At 46.0% G+C, this 22,005-nt stretch overlaps 1 protein-coding gene across 14 annotated transcripts in view; it reads right to left on the reverse strand.

Moving 5' to 3' along the window:
* Positions 1-22,005, reverse strand: part of jar (Myosin heavy chain 95F jaguar) — a 371,085-nt gene that overhangs the window by 252,887 nt on the left and 96,193 nt on the right. For 7 of the 14 annotated variants that reach the window (XM_069332235.1, XM_069332234.1, XM_069332238.1 and 4 more), the window contains 2 exons: positions 1,334-1,523; positions 674-747 (listed from right to left, as the gene is read on the reverse strand). The exons of 6 other annotated variants lie outside the window; for them this stretch is intronic. In XM_069332235.1, the coding sequence (XP_069188336.1) occupies positions 674-747; positions 1,334-1,523 (264 nt within the window). Of the gene's footprint in view, positions 1-673; positions 748-1,333; positions 1,524-7,773; positions 7,948-22,005 lie in introns of those variants that run through there. One more of the 14 variants, XM_069332236.1, reaches the window with a different exon arrangement.

Here is a 22,005-nt window from a genome sequence, read left to right on the forward strand (position 1 = left end):
GAGGATGTTACTAAACAAATGGTGAAACTGAAGCCTAACAAATCCCCAGGGCCAGACGCAGTGTCTGTCAGGGTGCTTAAAGAATGCAAAGAGGAGCTTTGAGAGCCATTAAGTACTGTACCATATTCTTCAGCTATATCTTGCTCTGGCCACATTTAGATTATGCTGTTCAGTTTTGGTCGCCGTACTATAGAATGGATGTAAATTCACTAGAACGCATCCAGCATAGGATGACAAAGTTAATTCCCCAAATTAGTACAGTAACCTGTTATTTGAAGAAGACTGACAAAGCCTAAATTACATTATCTAGAAAGGCGAAGAATTAGGGGTGACATGATAGAAGTGTACGAGTGGATGAATGAACATAAAGGGAATATTAATAGGGTATTAAAAGTATCAACACAAGACAGAACACTAAATACTATGTATAAATTAGATAAGTTTAGATTTAGGAAAGACCTGAGTAAATACTGGTTCGGTAACAGGGTTGTTGATTTGTAGAACCAATTACCACGTAATGTGGTGGAGGTGGGGTCCCTTGATTGTTTCAAACATGGGTTGGACATATTTATGAGTGGAATTGGGTGGTTATAAATAGGAGCGGCCTCGAATGGGCCAATAGGCCTTCTGCAGTTACCTTTATCATGTTCTTAAGTACAACACAAAAACTTACATATATTTTGTCCTGACTGTAACGTAACCTGATGTTGTTGAGAAGTGTTGCCTCATTTAGGTACATAAGAGCACCTGAAACAAAAATCATCGGTAGAATATTTTCAATTTCCTATCAAAGCTGTTTTATACACTGAAACCTTCAAAAATCCTTATTTATATACAAAAATTTGACTTTTTAAATTTACAATACAGGTGTATTAAAACTGCATTTATATATTGATTATAAGCATGTGTAAACATGAGCAAAGATGGCTTTTACCATTAATGAAAAGAAACTCCCAAAAATATTAGTAACAAACTGCAAAAAAAAAATATATATATAAAAACCTAGATTTAACATACATCTTGATCTGATGAACATGATCCATCACAATTAGACCAGAAAGTCAGATTCCATAAACATAATTTTTGTGTACAATATACTACTGTCTTAAGAACCCTCAAATCTGACTATATAATAAACATTGCAGTATTTGAATTTTTGATGCAATAAAATTTTTGGCCTTGAAGTACATATTTTAATAATCCTTAAAAATATACTATACAGTCCAGTTTTGCATACAATTTCAAAGATTACATCGTACATAAAACTAATAGTCTACTAATAATTTATATGACAAATTAGCAAACCATGTACACAGTGAAAAGACAAACTCACAATTGTCATCCACCTCTTTGGTGTCATCTTCCTCAGCTGGATAAACTCGGTCGTAGTCAGCAGTGATGGGCTTGGTGCCTCGCGTGACGGGCTGGATGAGCACCCCATCACTGGTGAGGTCAACGATGTTACCCAGGATAAAGCCATGGGTCTGGTCGCTCACCCACACCTTCTGTGTTCCCTCCATCCCCTGTGGAAAAGATAGAACCATAAAAGTCTATTGCCATTACCTTGGCACACTGCATGTCACTGACTGCCTTATGCCGTGAGAGATGTGTGATCATGTATCTATCCCCAATTTCATCATCGTATGTTTCATTCGTCTATCTAGTTTCATTCATATATATTCCAAGATTCATCCATATATTCCAAGTTTCATCCATATAATTTCTGGATGAAATATATATATTTCATATATTCCACATTTCATCCTCATATTCCATGTTCATCCTCATATTCCACATTTCATCCTCATGTTCCACTAGTATGTATGTGTATGTGTTTGTGTATCCATAGTTGAAGTAATGTATCACTAGTTTCATCTTTGCATTCAGAATTGTCTCCATACATTTCAAGTTTCATCCATGCATCCCAATTTTCTTTTATTTATTCCACATTTCATCGATATATCCCAAGTCTCACTTATGTATACCTAGGTTCATCCACAAAAATGACCAATACAGAAAATTTAAAAGTGACCAATACAAAAAGAAGAAGAAAAAAAAATGGTCCAACGAAATAATGTACTGTACTGTAATTCCAAAACACCCAACAAGCAAACTCCAAAACAGGCCTAAGCTTTTAAACCCGTGATTCTCGACCTTTTTTGTTTGGACTTTGGAGGAGCTCATGAAATATTACCTACCTGGCTAACATAGTGTACTAAGTTTGACAGGGGTCAAATATAAAACAGACAAGTAAAGCAGTAGGATTAATATATTATGCTTTTATATAAAATATTACAAGAGTATTTATTGTCTAACTTAATTTAATAATTACTGTCAATACAAAAATTACAAACATTTTCACTCAAACAGATGTCAGTGCAGGGCATCTGGCTTACTGATTACAAGCGGTGTATATATTTTGTTATGATTTTTGTGGTACTGTAATAATTTTTTTTGTAAAGCTGTTAATGAAAACACTAGATACATTTTATTCTTTTATAAGACATTCACAAATAAAAATAATCCAAGTTTTAACATTACATTGATTGTAATGTCTCCTAATTTGTCTCCTCCTAAGTATCTTTTGGTCCAGGTAGTACAGTCGACATTGTTCTCGAATCACAATCGAGAATTCCAGGTTCAAATCCTGGGCAGGACAGAAATGGTTGGGTGTGTTTCTTATCACCTAATGCACCTGTCTACCGAGCAGTAAATAGGTACAAAGGCGTTACCACAGTAAGCATCTTGTGGAGTCCCATCTGAGGTAAAGTCTGTAATTCGGCCAAGGAGGTCCCCTCAAAATAAGCCTAACTTATTATACATGTACTGTATGTATAAACTGGCTGCCTGGCTCCCCCGAGATAATGAATTGTTATTATTTAATGTAAAACTTGGGCTTGCTTTTTAACCACAACTGAATTCATGGTCGCATCTTCCTCAGACACGAGCCCATTCCTGTTTGGTTTTATATTCGTTAAACACGAGAAATGCTCGCTCTCACGTGTAGGACATTGAAAATTGTAGCAATATGTTTATAGCTTTCTGGAAGATAGCATGAAGCTCTGTTTTCTGTGATAACCAAAGCACATACACTGTAATGACAGTTCATAAAATTTAATTTCAAGTGTATGATCACACTTCACTTCAGTCAATTGTTTCTTTCTTGCAGACTGAGTAATACCTTAACTATTTAAAAACAAATTACACTATTACAAGGAAAGGTAGTACAGCTGTATATTGTATTTTTTCACCAACTTTTGGAAATTCTCACAGAACACTGGCGAGGAATAACTATAATAGACTGAAAAAAAATAGAGGCGATATGATCTCATACAAAACCGTAACAGAAATCAGCAAAGTTCACTAGGAAGAATTATTAAAATTTGCCGAAAAAATTACCAGAGGTTCTCTCTCAGATAATTGATGTGTATTTGTGTGGGTGATTATATATGTATGTGTATGTATATATGTATATGTATATATATGTACATGTATGTATGAGTATGTGTACATGTACGTATATATAACAATAATTTTGTAACTAGCGTCAAAAGATTGTTATTTGCTTAGTTAAACGAACTAGAGGGTTCAGTTCCTGAACCGATTATATGCCTCTGCAACCCGTTCTCGCAAATTTAATAAGTCAATATTGACTTATTAAATATGTGCATAGGTGACATACTTAACATAATAGATACCCTTAAAAAGATTCATAGAAAACACCGACCTTACCTAACCTTGTTAGTATCTTAAGATAAGCATCTTATTGCTTCGTAATTACAATTATTACCTAACCTATAATAGGTATAGGTTAAGTAATAATTGTAATTACGAAGCAATAAGATGCTTATCTTAAGATACTAACAAGGTTAGGTAAGGTCGGTGTTTTCTATGAATCTTTTTAAGGGTATCTATTATGTTTAGTATATCACCTATGTACGTAGTTAATAAGTCAATATTGACTTTACGAATTTGCGAGAACGGGTTGGCCTCTGTAATCCTTTACACCACCGCCCACGGGATGGGTATGGGGTACATAATAAAGAAATTGAATTTAATCTTCCGAACAGAGCTATGGACGATGGACGATTTAAGGTCATAGTGGATGCCAAAACCACCAGTAATTTATAACATGTCATTTGACAAAGATAGAGGGGAAGACAGATTGATACTAAGAACAGTCCCCAAAAGAGATACTGTACACTGTTCATCTTCTAATATAACACATATATGTACAGTATTCATATAACACATATATTCATATAATATACAGTATAATCATTATAATATAATCATTTTTCATATAAAATATATGAAACAGGAATATAGCCTTATTCATCATAAGGCATAATTATTATATTACTTGCAAGTCGATAAAATGGTGTTCTCAAGATATGACTAGGAAAGCAAAAAAGGTAAGGTACAGTACTGTCATTTACCAAGAATAAACAATATTATCCACCACGATAACAGGGAGTATTTCCGTTACATTTGATAAAGCTTTTATCATCGAGCCCTTACAGACGAAACGTTCTTTGATATAATCTACTGTTATCTTGGCATTTCTCTACAATAAGAATCATGGAACACAATTTTTGAATTAAAGTGAAAAGTGTAACAGTCAACACAGGACAGTGCAAGTGTCACAGTCAACACCTGACAGTACAAGTGTCACAGTCAACACCTGACAGTACAAGTGTAACAGTCAACACCTGACAGTGCAAGTGTCACAGTCAACACCTGACAGTGCAAGTGTCACAGTCAACACCTGACAGTGCAAGTGTCACAGTCAACACCTGACAGTACAAGTGTAACAGTCAACACCTGACAGTGCAAGTGTCACAGTCAACACCTGACAGTGCAAGTGTCACAGTCAACACCTGACAGTGCAAAAAGTGTCACAGTCAACACCTGACAGTGCAAAAAGTGTCACAGTCAACACCTGACAGTGCAAAAAGTGTCACAGTCAACACCTGACAGTGCAAAAAGTGTCACAGTCAACACCTGACAGTGCAAAAAGTGTCACAGTCAACACCTGACAGTGCAAAAAGTGTCACAGTCAACACCTGACAGTGCAAAAAGTGTCACAGTCAACACCTGACAGTGCAAAAAGTGTCACAGTCAACACCTGACAGTGCAAAAAGTGTCACAGTCAACACCTGACAGTGCAAAAAGTGTCACAGTCAACACCTGACAGTGCAAAAAGTGTCACAGTCAACACCTGACAGTGCAAAAAAGTGTCACAGTCAACACCTGACAGTGCAAAAAGTGTCACAGTCAACACCTGACAGTGCAAAAAGTGTCACAGTCAACACCTGACAGTGCAAAAAGTGTCACAGTCAACACCTGACAGTGCAAAAAGTGTCACAGTCAACACCTGACAGTGCAAAAAGTGTCACAGTCAACACCTGACAGTGCAAAAAGTGTCACAGTCAACACCTGACAGTGCAAGTGTAACAGTCAACACCTGACAGTGCAAGTGTAACAGTCAACATGGAGCAGTGAAAGTGGACCAAGTTATCACAAGTCAACATGTGATATTAATAATCTTTGATTGGTAAACTAAAGATAACATGATGTTTAACAGCGATAACTTCTAGGTACTTATGTATGACAGACATGTAGACCGTTAACATAATACAGGGTACAAGACACGATCAGACCTACCCCATAATGACAAAACAGCATGTAAAAGTTCTGGGAAGTGTGTCTGATGACCTGACATCTAGAACTCAAGCAAAAACAACGTCAGCCAGGAGAATTGTAGGATGAATTATGAAACGTTAAAATCGTGGGGTACCATTACAATGTTAATTGTTTTTAAATCGGAAAACAGTAGGAGCCATGAGGAGGATTCGAACCCACTCAGTTGGTACTCGAAGCAATCGACGTAGACCATTGCACCACGACATAGTCAACAGCACCCTGGGATTCCATTCATTCCTCTAGCAGTCCAGAGGCTTCCAACTGAAGCCCAGTCAAAATTTTATATATTATCCCCCATGCACTCTGGCTGTGGTTCAGGAGTTCCAACTCCTGAACGGTCCAGAGCAAGGGCATCACGGGATTCCACTGTGAATCTGACGAGTAATGTTAGAGGTAGATCTACACGTCCATAAGCCAGAGAGCATGGAGGCAATGTATGAAACCCTGACTGGGCTTCAGTTGGAAGTCTCGGGATCCCTAGAGGAATCAATGGAATCCCAGGTAGCATTAACGCACCTAAATTATTGGGGCCGTCTGAGCTCATTATTGGGACCGTCTCACAATGCCTCTGGAAAGGAGACGAGAGAGGTACCAAGTAATATATACATGGAACATACTGGAGGGCCAGGTCACAAATTTGTACAGTAGATTAACTTACTGGACCGTAAGATATGGAACGAATTTCAGAATAGAAGCAGTGAGGAGTAGAGGAGTCATAGGCACAATGAGAAAGCACTATGAACATCAGCGGTTCAGAATAGTTCACTACAGTTCAGTACTCTCCCAGCAAGCATAATAAATATTGCCGGAACTTTGATAGACTTCTTCAAGCAGCAATTAGGAACGTTTCTGCAGGAAGTGTTGGACCAACCAGGCTGTGGTGGGTATGTGGGCCTGCGGGCTGCTCCAAGCAAACAGCCTGGTGGACCAAGTTATCACCGAACCTGGCCCTAGGCCGGGCCCGGGGAGTAGAACAGCTAGAACCCTCTCCAGGTGAACTCTAGGTAAAACAGGGTAAGTGCAACAGTCAACAAAAGGCAGTACAACATTCAACAAGAGAGTCCAAGTGCAACATTCAACACGAGGCAAGTCTTATTTTGACATGTAAGTGAGAAGGAAACTTGCTGGCCAGTCAGCATGGAGACACCAATGAACCAGTAGGAAACTTGACAGTTTCTAATGTTTAGTCTTGAGAAAATGTGTTACAGAATGATTCCTCCACCCCCCCCCCCCCCCCCACCCCCACTACCCTCCTTATCACCCTCGCCCTGCTTGATGCAAACACCGTTTGCTCCACATCCTACCCTAACCTCCCCCCCCCCGTGCTCGACACGTGGACTCTGGGTAATCGCCCGCACTAAACACCACTGGTGAAGAATCCTAATAAAGTGCTGTGTTACGGGTCATTCACTTGCAAATCGGCAGCCGGCGCCGCGCGGGCCCGACACCATACTCCCGCCAACACCTGCCCCAGTTGCCAACTAATTATCACTATATTTTACTCTTTCTCACAGTCTGGTCTAACAAATACCGCCAAACTCGCCATTAAATTTTTTTGACTTTACAATCAATTCATGTTTGAAGCTACACACTATAGTAGCCCAATTACCACCTTGACACTAAATTTAAATCAATTAAATTTAATCAATTCGCTAACTTTCCTTAATGATAAGCCAAATACAGTGAATTAAATCTCAACACCATAGCACCAGTTACACTCTCGGTAATGATTTCCTGAAAATAAATACACAACTGTCAATTCAGTCACTGCCGGGAATTTAGTCACACTCGTTCTGGTCTACAATTTTCATTTAACTTGTTATTCAACGATAGCGAGAGCATGGTTGGTGTTGCAGGGGGAGCAGCCAACATTATGCAGGGTTTTACACAACTCCCCCATGCACTCGAGCTGTCAATAGGCCGTTCTCCCTCTTCGCCCTTACTACATTACACACAGAAATCACAATAACGTGATACATAAAATGAACACTGTTCACATATCCGTCCCTCTTGGAGGAGGACGCCTTCCCTTCTGCAGGTTAAGTATGCGAGGCGGGAGCGACGTACTGGAGGCATTGTGGAGGGTGTCGGGCAATGGCCTTCACAAGTGTGGCGGCTGGGTGTTGAAGGCTGACTAACTTCCTCTCCCTCCCACCCTCCTATCACCAGCGTCTGCTGGTCGTGTAGGCAGGAGACGCCCGTGATATCGCACTGATTAGATAACATTCTTCAGGTATTGTTGCTGCTAAACGCCTGTCGCCTCCCCTCACCCCCATACTCTACAACACCGCCTGCCTCCTATCGCACCACCAAGCCAATGTTCTCCAACCCTCATCCGACAAGGAAGAGCAAGCTGGTTAACCTCTCTCAGGTCAACTCTATACGGGTCATCACATGACGCGACAACCTCCATGTGGTTATCTTGAGGTTATCTTGAGATGATTTCGGGGCTTTAGTGTCCCCGCGGCCCGGTCCTCGACCAGGCCTCCACCCCCAGGAAGCAGCCCGTGACAGCTGACTAACACCCAGGTACCTATTTTACCGCTAGGTAACAGGGGCATTCAGGGTGAAAGAAACTTTTCCCATTTGTTTCTGCCTCGTGCGGGAATCGAACCCGCGCCACAGAATTACGAGTCCTGCGCGCCATCCACCAGGCTACGAGGCCCCATGTGCGGTCATCACAACACCTAACTTACGCCTGAGTAATGTTCACCTTGTGCAGACGATGAGTCACAACCTGGCTGAAGATATGACCAAGCCACACGTCAAAAAATGGAGAAACAACGACGTTTCGAACTGTCCTGGACTATTATCAAGTGATAGGAGGAGGATTGATGATTGATAAAGATTAAGCCACCCTACAGGAGGCACGGGCATGAATAGCCCGTGAAACAAGGAAGGAAGGTACGGGAAAATAAATCAGGAAAGAGTGAGGCGAGAGGCAAGAATAGGGTGAAAGGTAGGAATAGGGTGAAAGGCAGGAATAGGGTGAAAGGTAGGAATAGGGTGAAAGGCAGGAATAGGGTGAAAGGTAGGAATAGGGTGAAAGGTAGGAATAGGGTGAAAGGTAGGAATAGGGTGAAAGGCAGGAATAGGGTGAAAGGCAGGAATAGGGTGAAAGGCAGGAATAGGGTGAAAGGCAGGAATAGGGTGAAAGGCAGGAATAGGGTGAAAGGTAAGAATGAAAGAATAATGATTAACTGTAAATAGATAGCTATTAAAATGGAACATTCTCTGTAACTAGCTGACATTATATTTACAAGGTGTGAAGGATAGATGCAATTATTAATGTAATAATATCCGTCGAGGTCTGATAAAGACCTTTTGTGCCCTCTGTAATCTTTCTTGCGCTACAGCTCACAGGATGAGTATGGGGTGCACAATGAACTACACACCACCTCCTTGCAAGTTGACTATGTTTTTCTAACATTACGTCAACACCAACACTTTGTCTTCTATTCCCAGTGACCTATGTGACCTTATTTCCCATCACTTTTGACACTGCTCGCCTATCCTCTTCGCACCACTCTTCCACACTACACACAATACCTGGAGAATACCTGGGGAGGGTTTCTGGAGTTCTTCTACTCCCCGAGCCCCGGCCCGGGACCAGGCTCGACTTTTGATAACTCGGTCTAACAGGCTGTTGCTTGGAGTGGCCCGTAGGCCCACATATCCACTAGAGCCCGATTGGTCGGGCACTTCTTGCAAGAACCTGTCCAAGTGCTTCTTGAATACATCCACCTTTGTTCCAACAATATTTCTAACGATTGCTGGGAGGGTGTTGAACAGCTGTGGACCTCTGATGTTAAAAGAGTGCTCACTGATTGTGTCTGTGGCACCTCTGTTCCTCACTGGTTCTATTCTGTATTTCCTTCCGTACTTCTCTCTCCAGTATGTTGTTATTATACTGTGCAAATTTGGGACCTGGCCCTCCCGTTCTTCTCTGCTTATATTATTTGATACCTTTCCAGAGCGTACATTTTGAGAGCTTCAAGACGGTCCCAATAATTTAATGTTTTATTGTTGCTATGCGTGCTGTATATGTTCTCTGCATTCCCTCTAATTCAAAGATCTGTCCTGCTCTGAAAGGGGGAGTTGAGTACCGAGCAATACTCAAGACGGGACAGCACCAGTGATTTAAATATTATTAGCATTGCTGTGGGGTTGTTTAGGTTAGGACGATTATTTGTACTTGACGTACGTGGGTGAAGCATTTACAGCGTTGTGGTTCGAACAAAAGTCGTCAGCGAAACACTTGTTCGAGAAATGTTCGGACGTTATTGGTTGAGTCGTATGTAAACCGTTTTTCGTTCATTAGCAGGGGGGTTGGCAGATGCCTGGAATGTACTTTGGCCTTTGTTTATGAGGACGGGCTGGGCATTGATCTCATTAGTTCCTTTGATAAGTTCAACAATTCTTTCGGCCCCGTCTTCCTTCATGGGGGGCCCTTATCCCCGCTCTTTTTCTCGACAGTTTGGGTGAAAAAAATCACCACCTCCCTCGTCTCTTCCAGCTTGACGTTGCCTCCCTGAAAGCTAACAACTATTATTGTTATCCTACCTTCCCGACAAATGCAATTCGGTGATTGTCCTTGACTGTGTGGGACTACTTCCTGGAGGCTGATGCTGTGCTGACGTATGTTCGTGAGAGTGATGATGCACGTATGCTCCTCTCATTTCTGACCTTTTGGATCGCCTTGAAACTTAGTTTAACCACAAACTATGACAGCTTTCTTCTCTGTCCTCCTGACTTTGATCTTGTAAAACGTTTCAGTGTCATTTGCCCTTACCTTGCGGCTACCTTGTGGCTACCTTGTGATGATTCCGGGGCTTTGCGTCCCCGCGGCCCGGTCGTCGACCAGGCCTCCTCGTTGCTGAACTGGTCAACCAGGCTGTTGGACGCAGCTGGACGCAGCCTGACGTATGAGTCACAGCCTGGTTGATCAGGTATCCTTTGGACGTGCTTATCAAGTTCTCTCTTGAACACTGTGAGGGGTCGGCCAGTTATGTCCCTTATGTGTAGTGGAAGCGTGTTGAACAGTCTCGGGCCTCTGATGTTGATAGTTCTCTCTTGAACACTGTGAGGGGTCGGCCAGTTATGTCCCTTATGTGTAGTGGAAGCGTGTTGAACAGTCTCGGGCCTCTGATGTTGATAGTTCTCACTCAAAGAGTACCTATTGCACCTGTGCTCTTCAACGGGTGTATTCTGCACAGCCCTTCACTTCCATATTTCTACAGTCTACCTAAGACTCGTAAAACTGGTGTTCCTCTTCGGTCTATCATTTCTTCAGGAGGTTCTGTCGGCTATCATATTGCTTCCTGGCTTACCAAAATTCCCACTCCTTACCTTGATACTCACCATTACTTTCCCCTGTCCCATCCCAAATCCTTATCCTGATCCCTTCCAAGTTCTATATAGTCGTAATGGCTCGGCCCCCTTTCCCCTGATAATTCTCTCCCCTAAGATTATGCTTAGGTTACCTTGGTACTTTTTCTCCTGCCCACCTACGTTACTCTCAGGACCTCACAGAAAGACTGTGCCGGCAGCCTCCCTCTAAGATGCTTAGTCCTTATGTCGACTCTCTGTTTACTAATATTCCCCTTGATGAAGTTATCTCTGTCCTTAATCAGAAGGCAACTGAGGGCATTCTTCACCATCTGCTTCCTACTGATGTTTTCCTCGAACTCGACAGATTGTGTTCACTACCTCCTTCTTTAACTTCTAAGAACCCTGGTCGGAGATCGGGCCGCGGGGACGTTGATCCCCGAAATCAACATTACCAATCTCTATATGGAATACTTGGAAACCGTTCTTCTTACCACTATTGATATATACAAGAGATATATACAAGAGTTGTTACATTCTTGTACAGCCACTAGTACGCGTAGCGTTTCGGGCAAGTCCTTAATCCTATGGTCCCTGGAATACGATCCCCTGCCGCGAAGAATCGTTTTTTCATCCAAGTACACATTTTACTGTTGCGTTAAACAGAGGCTACAGTTAAGGAATTGCGCCCAGTAAATCCTCCCCGGCCAGGATACGAACCCATGACATAGCGCTCGCGGAACGCCAGGCGAGTGTCTTACCACTACACCACGGAGACTGCTATATATTCGTCACTCTGGCTTCGCTATGTTTTTTTTTTTTTAATATTTTTGCTTTATGGCCTCATGACCTTAATCTTTTCCAGCCTTTCCTCGCCTCTCTTAACAATCTGGCTCCTTCTATCTATTTCAAAGTTGAGTGGGACTCTAATTCCCTCCTTCCTTTTCTTGACGTTCATGTTCACAGCTCTGTGCCTGGGTTCTCTTTCTCTGTCTACCGTAAACCCATGCATAGTGGCATGTACATTCACTTCTTTTCCTACCATCATCCTCCTTCTGTTAAGAAAAGTGTCCTCGTCTCTCTCTTCCTCCGCGCTCTATGAATCAGCGACCCTCAGTTTCTTGATTCTAAAATTGCCTTTATCTACAGATCTCTCTCTCGCCTTGGTTATCTTCTTCTTGAGGTTATCTTGAGATGATTTCGGGGCTTTTTAGTGTCCCCGCGGCCCGGTCCTCGACCAGGCCTTTACCCCCCAGGAAGCAGCCCTGACAGCTGACTAACACCCAGGTACCTATTTTACTGCTAGGTAACAGGGGGCATAGGGTGAAAGAAACTCTGCCCATTGTTTCTCACCGGCACCTGGGATCGAACCCAGGACTACAGGATCACAAGTCCAGCGTGCTGTCCGCTCGGCCGACCGGCTCCCTTATCCTTTACATTTTATCCTGGTTATCTTTTACATTTTATCAACTGTGTCTATTCTCAAGCTAAACGAAATTTCTTTCATCACCAACCTGCTTCCAACACTAGTACCACTGCGCTCCGTCTCCCCCTTCATATTTGAACTTGAAAATCTCACTAAAACCCTTCGTCCTCTTTATGGGAAATTCACATTTCGACAAACTAACACACTTCGTACTACTCTGGTTCACACTGCTGCTCCTGCTTCCAATGCTGCTGGTGTCTACTGCATTTCCTGGTTGTCTTGTCCTCTCCAATACTTCTGTGAAACTGGCCGTACTAAGTTGACCAGACCACACACTAGAAGTTGAAGGGACGACGACGTTTCGGTCCGTCCTGGACCATTCTCAAGTCGATTGGCCGTACTAATTGATGAAGATTAAGCCCTTCAAGGTGGCACGGGTATGAATTGCCCCAAGAAGATTGGGTAATTCAATCCAGATATGTACCTGGAGCGTACCTGGAGTAGTTCTGGAGGTCTCGGGAGTAGTTCTACTCCCGAGGAGGCTGGTCAGAATTATATTTCACTTTTGTAAACGCACATTAATGACACTGTAAAGACACCTCGCACAGTGTCATTAATTACAGGGCAGACGTCAATTTGTTTATGTATTTGTTTGTAGGTTAGATTATCATTTTAAAAGCACCACAATCACCTTCTGTGGTTGATTGTTCAATAAATCACCGAACTATATGTTTAACAGATGTCTCACCCTGTCCACGGAGGACAGAAGAAAATGTATAGATGCTGGTTAACATTGTAAATGTGTGGCCACGTCTGTGGTAGAAACAACAGCAACCAAATAACTGACATGAGGAACACAAAAGAAGTGTTAAGTCTACAGACACAAACAATGTGCTGATCTGTCATGTTAGGGACTCTTCAACCTACTGATTGGTTTTGTAAAGTAATCTTTCCTGCCTCTACTCTACACAGACGCCGTCTGGTCGACTCTGCTCTGATACCCAACATGAACCTTAGTCCTGGCTTTGTTGCTGTTGACTCTTCTCTCTCACAGTATATACTCAAATGTTCCAGCCTTCTTAAACATGATCTGACTTAAGCCTACCCTCTTTTTCTTTCCCTTTTTCCTTTTCTTACCTTTCCTCATACCTTCCTCTTATTCATATATCATACCATTCTTACCTTTTACCTTAATCTTGCCTTCTTCTCTTACCTGCTCCTCACCTCTCGCCTCACTCTCTCTCTTCTTATTTATTTGCTCGTACCTAACTTTCTTCCCATTACGGGCTATTCATGGCCGTGCCACCTCTTGGGTGGCTTAATCTTCATCAATCTTTCTTCCCAGGATGCACACAGCCCCGCTCCTGTGCCAGGTAAGTCCACTACGGGCTCGCCATACCCCGTGCTTCTGGCAACTGTTGTTCCCAGTAGCTTAAACAACATTCTTCTGTCACACGACTTCGTAATGGTCCAGGACGGACCGAAACGTCGTCGTTTCTCCAGGTTTTGACGTGTGGTTAGGATGATCATGGTAATTTCCAAGAGCTATTTTGCACATTCTATCATGCCCCCGCTCTCAAAAACACAATATCAGTAAGAACATGAGTTGTAGCAGTGGGTCTGATCGCTCATTTTAGGCGGTGCCCATCTAAATCCTTTACCGTTTGTCTCTATGATGGCCGGAAACCTATTACACTTTATGGGATCGAATTCTCATTCCTGGACCCTTCAGGCACACACACTACAGACTGAACGACGGTGAGTTCATCGGTATATATCAGGTCCTTATGACTTCACTATGCTGTTCCACTCATCTACCGCTACCTGGTTGATACCTGGTTGATGGGGTTCTGGGAGTACTTCTACTCCCCAAGCCCGGCCCGAGGCCAGGCTCGACTTGTGAGAGTTTGGTCCACCAGGCTGTTGCTTGGAGCGGCCCGCAGGCCCACATACCCACCACAGCCCGGTTGGTCCGGCACTCCTTGAAGGAAACAATCTAGTTTCCTCTTGAAGATGTCCACGGTTGTTCCGGCAATATTTCTGATGCTCGCTGGGAGGATGTTGAACAACCGTGGACCTCTACCTCTATATATATATATATATTAGTATATTTTGGTAGCAGTCTTTCCTGTAGACATATATTATTAAATATGACCGAAAAAGTAAGATTAATAATTCTAACACGAATTTTCTCAATCTTTCGTACATTACGCTTCACTGTTGGAGGTAAATCAAAAATCAATTCTCCAAAATTCATTTTTATTTCTAGTCTAGAAATTAGACTAGAAATAAAAATTAATTTTGGAGAATTGATTTTTGATTTACCTCCAACAGTGAAGCGTAATGTACGAAAGATTGAGAAAATTCGTGTTAGAATTATTAATCTTACTTTTTCGGTCATATTTAATAATATATATATATATATATATATATATATATATATATATATATATATATATATATATATATATATATATATATGCTACGTTCCCATATCCTTCCTGAATCTGAACTTTTCCAGCCTACGTGTTGTGACCTGGTGTTATAGGCTCAAGATCTTGTACATACGTCTTCCCTGTTGATACCCCGTGTCCACTTGTCCACCTCGACCCTCTCATCCCTCGTCCCTTCGAGGACACCCCGTGTCCTCTCACCCCTCGACCCTTCGTGCCCCTCTAGGGCACGAAGGCCCAGCAATCTCTCATGATAGATTGATGAAGATTAAGCCACCCAAAGAGGTGGCTCATGAGTAGCCCGTGGGTGGTAGATGTTTGGAGTCAATGTGGTCTTTGGTCGTAAAAGGATAGTTGCAAGATGAGGATAGATGTGCCGACACAAGTGAATAAGATGGTGTTTTCCATGGTTACTGGGAGGCCTATGGTCCCCGTGTGCTGCATACTGTGTGTTGAGCGCTCTTATGGAAGGTCTCTAACACCAGGGATCACCCTGGATATTTTACACTGGATTGTCTCAAGAACATTTACGTTCTCTACAATGCGGTGGCCAGAATTGAGCGGCCACACCGGCGCCAAATATAATTGGGGGAGGATATTTGTGCAATTATTACTGAGGCTTCTGGTTATAACGGCAAGCCTTCCACTGCACGTTGATACACTGGCCAGGGCGTCCAGAACTATACCATAGTGGTCCAGAAACTGTAAGAGGCACGAGTGTCCTGGTCTAAACTCACCTTGGTCACCATTATATACATCTTGTGACTCCGCCTGCCATGTAATCGTATGTCTTAGCATGCTATCCAAGAACTTGGATTGATGTTGGTATTTCACATCACCATCAACACTTTTAATCAGAGAAATGTTATAGCCCGCGATGTTGGTGGATGGGGGGCGCGCCCATGCAGCATTGGGTGGATGGGGGGGCGCCCCCATGCAGCGTTGGGTGGATGGGGGGCGCCCCCATGCAGCGTTGGGTGGATGGGGGGCGCCCCCATGCAGCATTGGGTGGATGGGGGAGCGTGGGGAACTGGAGCATATGAGCGAACAATGACAGCTTATCTGACGTCACAATGGCGAGGTCATTGGCACAATTTAGTGCACAAATTACCGGGAACAAAGTGGGATCGCTGAATTATTTAAAGTGTATGTTTGGGTGGCTATATATGGCATCTGCCTCTTATATGGCACAAAACGTCTTCTGTTTTTTCCATTATTCTTATCTGTATCTATATAAGAAAATGTTTCTTTTGTGTGTGTGTGTGTGTGTGTGTGTGTGTGTGTGTGTGTGTGTGTGTGTGTGTGTGTGTGTACTCACCTAGTTGTGTTTGCGGGGGTTGAGCTCTGGCTCTTTGGTCCCGCCTCTCAACCGTCAATCAACAGGTGTACAGATTCCTGAGCCTATCGGGCTCTGTCATATCTACACTTGAAACTGTGTATGGAGTCAGCCTCCACCACATCACCCCCTAATGCATTCCATTTGAGTTCATCGGTATATATCAGGTCCTTATGACTTCACTATGCTGTTCCACTCATCTACCGTGGACACACACACACACACACACACCACTGTGTGTGTGTGTGTGTGTGTGTGTGTGTGTGTGTGTGTGTGTGTGTGTGTGTGTGTGTGTGTGTGTGTGTGTGTAATTACCTAAGTGTAATTACCTAAGTAAAGTTACAGGATGAGAGCTACGCTCGTGGTGTCCCGTCTTCCCAGCACTCTTTGTCATATAACGCTTTGAAACTACTGACGGTCTTGGCCTCCACCACCTTCTCACTTAACTTGTTCCAACCGTCTACCATTCTATTTGTGGTGTGTGTGTGTGTGTGTGTGTGTGTGTGTGTGTGTGTGTGTGTGTGTGTGTGTGTGTGTGTGTGTGTGTGTGTGTTAGTTATTTAGCTGTTTTTCAATGCTTCGTAATATACCTTTAATTTTTTTGGAGATGGAGGGAGAGAGGGGTAGGGAAAGGGTTGGGGGAGGGAGCGAAAGAGAGAGGGGGGATGCTTGGTTTATACCTGGTTGATGGGGTTCTGGGAGTTCTGCTACTCCCCAAGCCCGGCCCGCAGGCCCACATACCCACCACAGCCCGGTTGGCCCGGCACTCCTTGGAGGAAATGATCTAGTTTCCTCTTGAAGATGTCCACGGTTGTTCCGACAATATTTCTGATGCTCGCTGGGAGGGTGTTGAACAACCGTGGACCTCTGAGCAGTACTCAAGACGGGACAACACAAGTGACTTGAAGAGTACAACCATTGTGATGGGATCTCTGGACTTGAAAGTTCTCGTAATCCATCCTATCATTTTTCTGGCTGACGCAATATTTGCTTGGTTATGCTCCCTAAACGTTAGGTCGTCGGACATCATTATTCCCAAATCCTCGACATGTTGCTTTCCTACTACGGGCAGATTTGATTGTTGTTGTTGTTGTTTAAGATTCGCTACCCGGAACAAAAAGTTCCAAATAGCACGGGATATGGTGAGCCAGTGTTTGATTGTTTTGTACCCTGTATTATGTTTAAGGACTCCATTATTACCGTACCTGAGTACCTGGAATTTATCGCTGTTAAACATCATGTTATTTTCTGTTGCCCAGTCGAAAACTTTACCATTATCTGCTTGTAGTTTTTAAAAATCTTCAGCAGAGGTAATTTTCATGTTGATTTGTGTCATCTGCAAATGATGATACGAAGCTGTGCCTTGTATTTGAGTCTATATATGATAAGAGAATAAGGAAAAGCAGTGGTGCAAGGACTGTACCCTGAGGTACAGAGCTTTTAACTGCGCTTGGACTATTTTATATGGTTCACTGTTACTCTTTGTGTTCTGTTCGACAGAAAACTGAGTATCCAGCGTCCTATTTTACCAGTTATTCCCATTGACCTCATTTTGTGTGCTATCTCTCCATGGTCACATTTATCGCATGCCTTTGCGAAATCCGTGTATACCACATCTGCATTCTGTTTTTCTTCTAATGCATCAGTGATTTTGTCGTAATGGTCAAGTAGCTGTGAGAGGCATGATCTTCCTGCTCTAAATCCATGTTGGCCTGGATGATGGAGGTCATTGGTCTCCATGAAACTAGTGACCTGACTCCTGATCACTCTCTCAAATACTTTTATTATGTGGGACGTTAGTGCAACTGGTCTATAATTCTTTGCCAATGCTTTGCTCCCTCCCTTGTGTAGAGGGGCTATGTCTGCTGCTTTAAGTGCATCTGGTATCTCCCCCGTGTCCAAGCTCTTCCTCCACACTATACTGAGTGCCTGTGCTACTGGCACTTTGCATTTCTTTATAAATATTGAATTCCATGAGTCTGGCCTCGAGATCCCGGTGCATAGGCATGTTGTCAATTTCTCTTTCATAATCTAGTATGCTCGTGTTGATATCAGTTATATTTACAGGGGTTTGGATATCATGCATAGAGAAGTTGTCCACATCTTCCACTTTCATGCTGTGTATCGGAATGCTAAACATACTGCTTTTTTAGGATTTCATAATTTTCTTTGTCATCCTCCGTGTATGAACCTTCAATTGTACGAATAGGTCCAATACTAGAGGAGATTTTTGCTTTTGATTTCTTATATGTGAAGAAATATTTTTCGTGTGGGGAGTGGGGGAGTGGGGAGAGTGGGCGTGGGGGAGTGGGGAGAGTGGGGAGAGTGGGGGAGTGGGGAGAGTGGGGGAGTGGGGAGAGTGGGAGAGTGGGGGAGTGGGGAGAGTGGGGAAGTGGGGAGAGTGGGGAGAGTGGGGAGAGTGGGGGAGTGGGGAGAGTGGGAGAGTGGGGGAGTGGGGAGAGTGGGGAAGTGGGGAGAGTGGGGAAGTGGGGAGAGTGGGGGAGTGGGGAGAGTGGGGGAGTGGGGAGAGTGGGGGAGTGGGGAGAGTGGGGGAGTGGGGAGAGTGGGGAGAGTGGGGGAGTGGGGGGAGTGGGGAGAGTGGGGGAGTGGGGAGAGTGGGGGAATGGGGAGAGTGGGGGAGTGGGGGGAGTGGGGAGAGTGGGGGAGTGGGGAGAGTGAAGGAGTGGGGAGAGTGGGAAAGTGGGGAGAGTGGGGGCGTGGGGAGAGTGGGGGAGTGGGGGAGTGGGGAGAGTGGGGGAGTGGGGGAGAGTGGGGGAGTGGGGAGTGGGGAGTGGGGAGAGTGGGGGAGTGGGGAGAGTGGGGAGAGTGGGGGGAGTGGGGAGAGTGGGGGAGTGGGGAAGTGGGAGAGTGGGGAGAGTGGGGAGTGGGGAGTGGGGAGTGGGGGAGTGGGGAGAGTGGGGGGAGTGGGGGAGTGGGGAGAGTGGGGGAGTGGGGAGAGTGAAGGAGTGGGGAGAGTGAAGGAGTGGGGAGAGTGGGAGTGGGGAGAGTGGGGGAGTGGGGAGAGTGGGAGTGGGGGGAGTGGGGGGAGTGGGGGAGTGGGGAGAGTGGGGGAGTGGAGAGAGTGGGGAGAGTGGGGGAGTGGGGGAGTGGGGAGAGTGGGGGAGTGGGGAGAGTGGGGGAGTGGGGAGAGTGGGGGAGTGGGGAGAGTGGGGGAGTGGGGAGAGTGGGGAGAGTGGGAGAGTGGGGGAGTGGGGAGAGTGGGGGAGTGGGGGAGTGGGAGAGTGGGGAGAGTGGGGAGAGTGGGGGAGTGGGGAGTGGGGAGAGTGGGGAGAGTGGGGAGAGTGGGAGAGTGGGGGAGTGGGGAGAGTGGGGGAGTGGGAGAGTGGGGGAGTGGGTAGAGTGGGGGAGTGGGGAGTGGGGAGTGGGGAGAGTGGGGAGAGTGGGGGAGTGGGGAGAGTGGGGAGAGTGGGGGAGTGGGGAGAGTGGGGGAGTGGGGAGAGTGAAGGAGTGGGGAGAGTGAAGGAGTGGGGAGAGTGGGAGTGGGGAGAGTGGGGAGAGTGGGAGTGGGGAGAGTGGGGAGAGTGGGAGTGGGGGGAGTGGGAGAGTGGGGGAGTGGGGAGAGTGGGGGAGTGGGGGGAGTGGGGAGAGTGGGGAGAGTGGGGGAGTGGGTAGAGTGGGGGAGTGGGGAGAGTGGGGAGAGTGGGGGAGTGGGGGAGTGGGGAGAGTGGTGGAGTGGGGAGAGTGGTGGAGTGGGGAGAGTGGGGGAGTGGGGAGAGTGGGGGAGTGGGGGAGTGGGGAGAGTGGGGAGAGTGGGGAGAGTGGGGGAGTGGGGAGAGTGGGGGAGTGGGAGAGTGGGGGGAGTGGGAGAGTGGGGAGAGTGGGGAGTGGGGGAGTGGGGAGAGTGGTGGAGTGGGGAGAGTGGTGGAGTGGGGAGAGTGGGGGAGTGGGGAGAGTGGGGAGAGTGGGGGAGTGGGGAGTGGGGGAGAGTGGGGAGAGTGGGGAGAGTGGGGGAGTGGGGAGAGTGGGGGAGTGGGGAGAGTGGGGAGAGTGGGGAGAGTGGGGAGAGTGGGGGAGAGTGGGGGAGTGGGGAGAGTGGGGGAGTGGGGGGAGTGGGGAGAGTGGGAGAGTGTGGAGAGTGGGGGAGTGGGGAGAGTGGGGGAGTGGGGGAGTGTGGAGAGTGGGGGAGTGTGGAGAGTGGGGGAGTGGGGAGAGTGGGGAGTGGGGGAGTGGGGAGAGTGGGAGAGTGGGGAAGTGGGGAGAGTGGGGAGAGTGGGGGAGTGGGGAGAGTGGGGGAGTGGGGAGAGTGGGGGAGTGGGGAGAGTGGGGAGAGTGGGGGAGTGGGGGAGTGGGGAGAGTGGGGGAGTGGGGAGAGTGGGGGAGTGGGGAGAGTGGGGAGAGTGGGGGAGTGGGGAGAGTGGGGGAGTGGGGAGAGTGGGGGAGTGGGGAGAGTGGGGGAGTGGGGAGAGTGGGGGAGTGGGGGAGTGGGGAGAGTGGGGGAGTGGGGAGAGTGGGGGAGTGGGGAGAGTGGGGGAGTGGGGGGAGTGGGGGGAGTGGGGGGAGTGGGGGAGTGGGGAGAGTGGGGGAGTGGGGGAGTGGGGAGAGTGGGGGAGTGGGGAGAGTGGGGGAGTGGGGAGAGTGGGGGAGTGTGGAGAGTGGGGGAGTGTGGAGAGTGGGGGAGTGTGGAGAGTGGGGGAGTGGGGAGAGTGGGGGAGTGGGGAGAGTGGGGGAGTGGGGAGAGTGGGGGAGTGGGGAGAGTGGGGGAGTGTGGAGAGTGGGGGAGTGTGGAGAGTGGGGAGAGTGGGGGAGTGGGGAGAGTGGGGGAGTGGGGAGAGTGGGGGAGTGGGGAGAGTGGGGGAGTGTGGGGAGTGTGGAGAGTGGGGAGAGTGGGGAGAGAACGAGAGATGGAATGGGAAGGGGGAAGGAATTATTAGGAGAAAGCTCCAAGTCATTACTATTAAATTTTGGTCTCAATATATATGACGTGAATATTTTCTCTCACACACACGCACACGCACACGCACACACGCACGCGCGCACACACACACACACACACACACACACACACACACACACACACACACACACACACACACACACACACACACACACACACACACACACACAATCACCCTGTGTATGGTTTACAGGCATGACCTACACACAGAGACCAGCACAGTCCCTCACCTGTGTGACATTTGGGGATAAGACCACCTTTGGCATCTCAACTTATTGGGGCCCACGGTGACATTTCAGCACTGCCGCCAACCCCGCAGCTGTCCTCATACACGGATGGACATTACAAAACAGTCAAGAGGGCCCAAAGTCGACCCGAGCGCGCATGGCCGCCACCGCATCCATCGAACCTAACCCATCCAATATGTTTACGGGCTCACCATAGCCCGTGCTACATGGACATTTCGTTCTGAGTAGCTAAATCTCAAACAACAACCACCTATCCAGCACGCCTAGAAGGCGTGAATGTTTGTGAGGCGCTATAGTGTATACCTGTTTGATGGGGTTCTGGGAGTTCTTCTACTCCTCAAGCCCGGCCCGAGGCCAGGGACCAGATTCGCGAAAGCACTTACGCAAACACTTACGAACGTGTACATATTTCCTCAATCTTTGACGGCTTTGGTTATATTTATTAAACAGTTTACAAGCATGAAAACTTCCCATTCAACTGTTGTTATTGTTATAAACAGCCTCCTGGTGCTTCCGAGCTCATTAATTGTTTAATAATTGTAAACAAAGCCGCCATAGATTGAGAAAAGATATACAGATTCGTAAGTAATTGC

Source organism: Procambarus clarkii, chromosome 27 (genome assembly GCF_040958095.1).
Source record: "Procambarus clarkii isolate CNS0578487 chromosome 27, FALCON_Pclarkii_2.0, whole genome shotgun sequence".
Classification (NCBI taxonomy): Eukaryota; Metazoa; Arthropoda; class Malacostraca; order Decapoda; family Cambaridae; genus Procambarus; species Procambarus clarkii.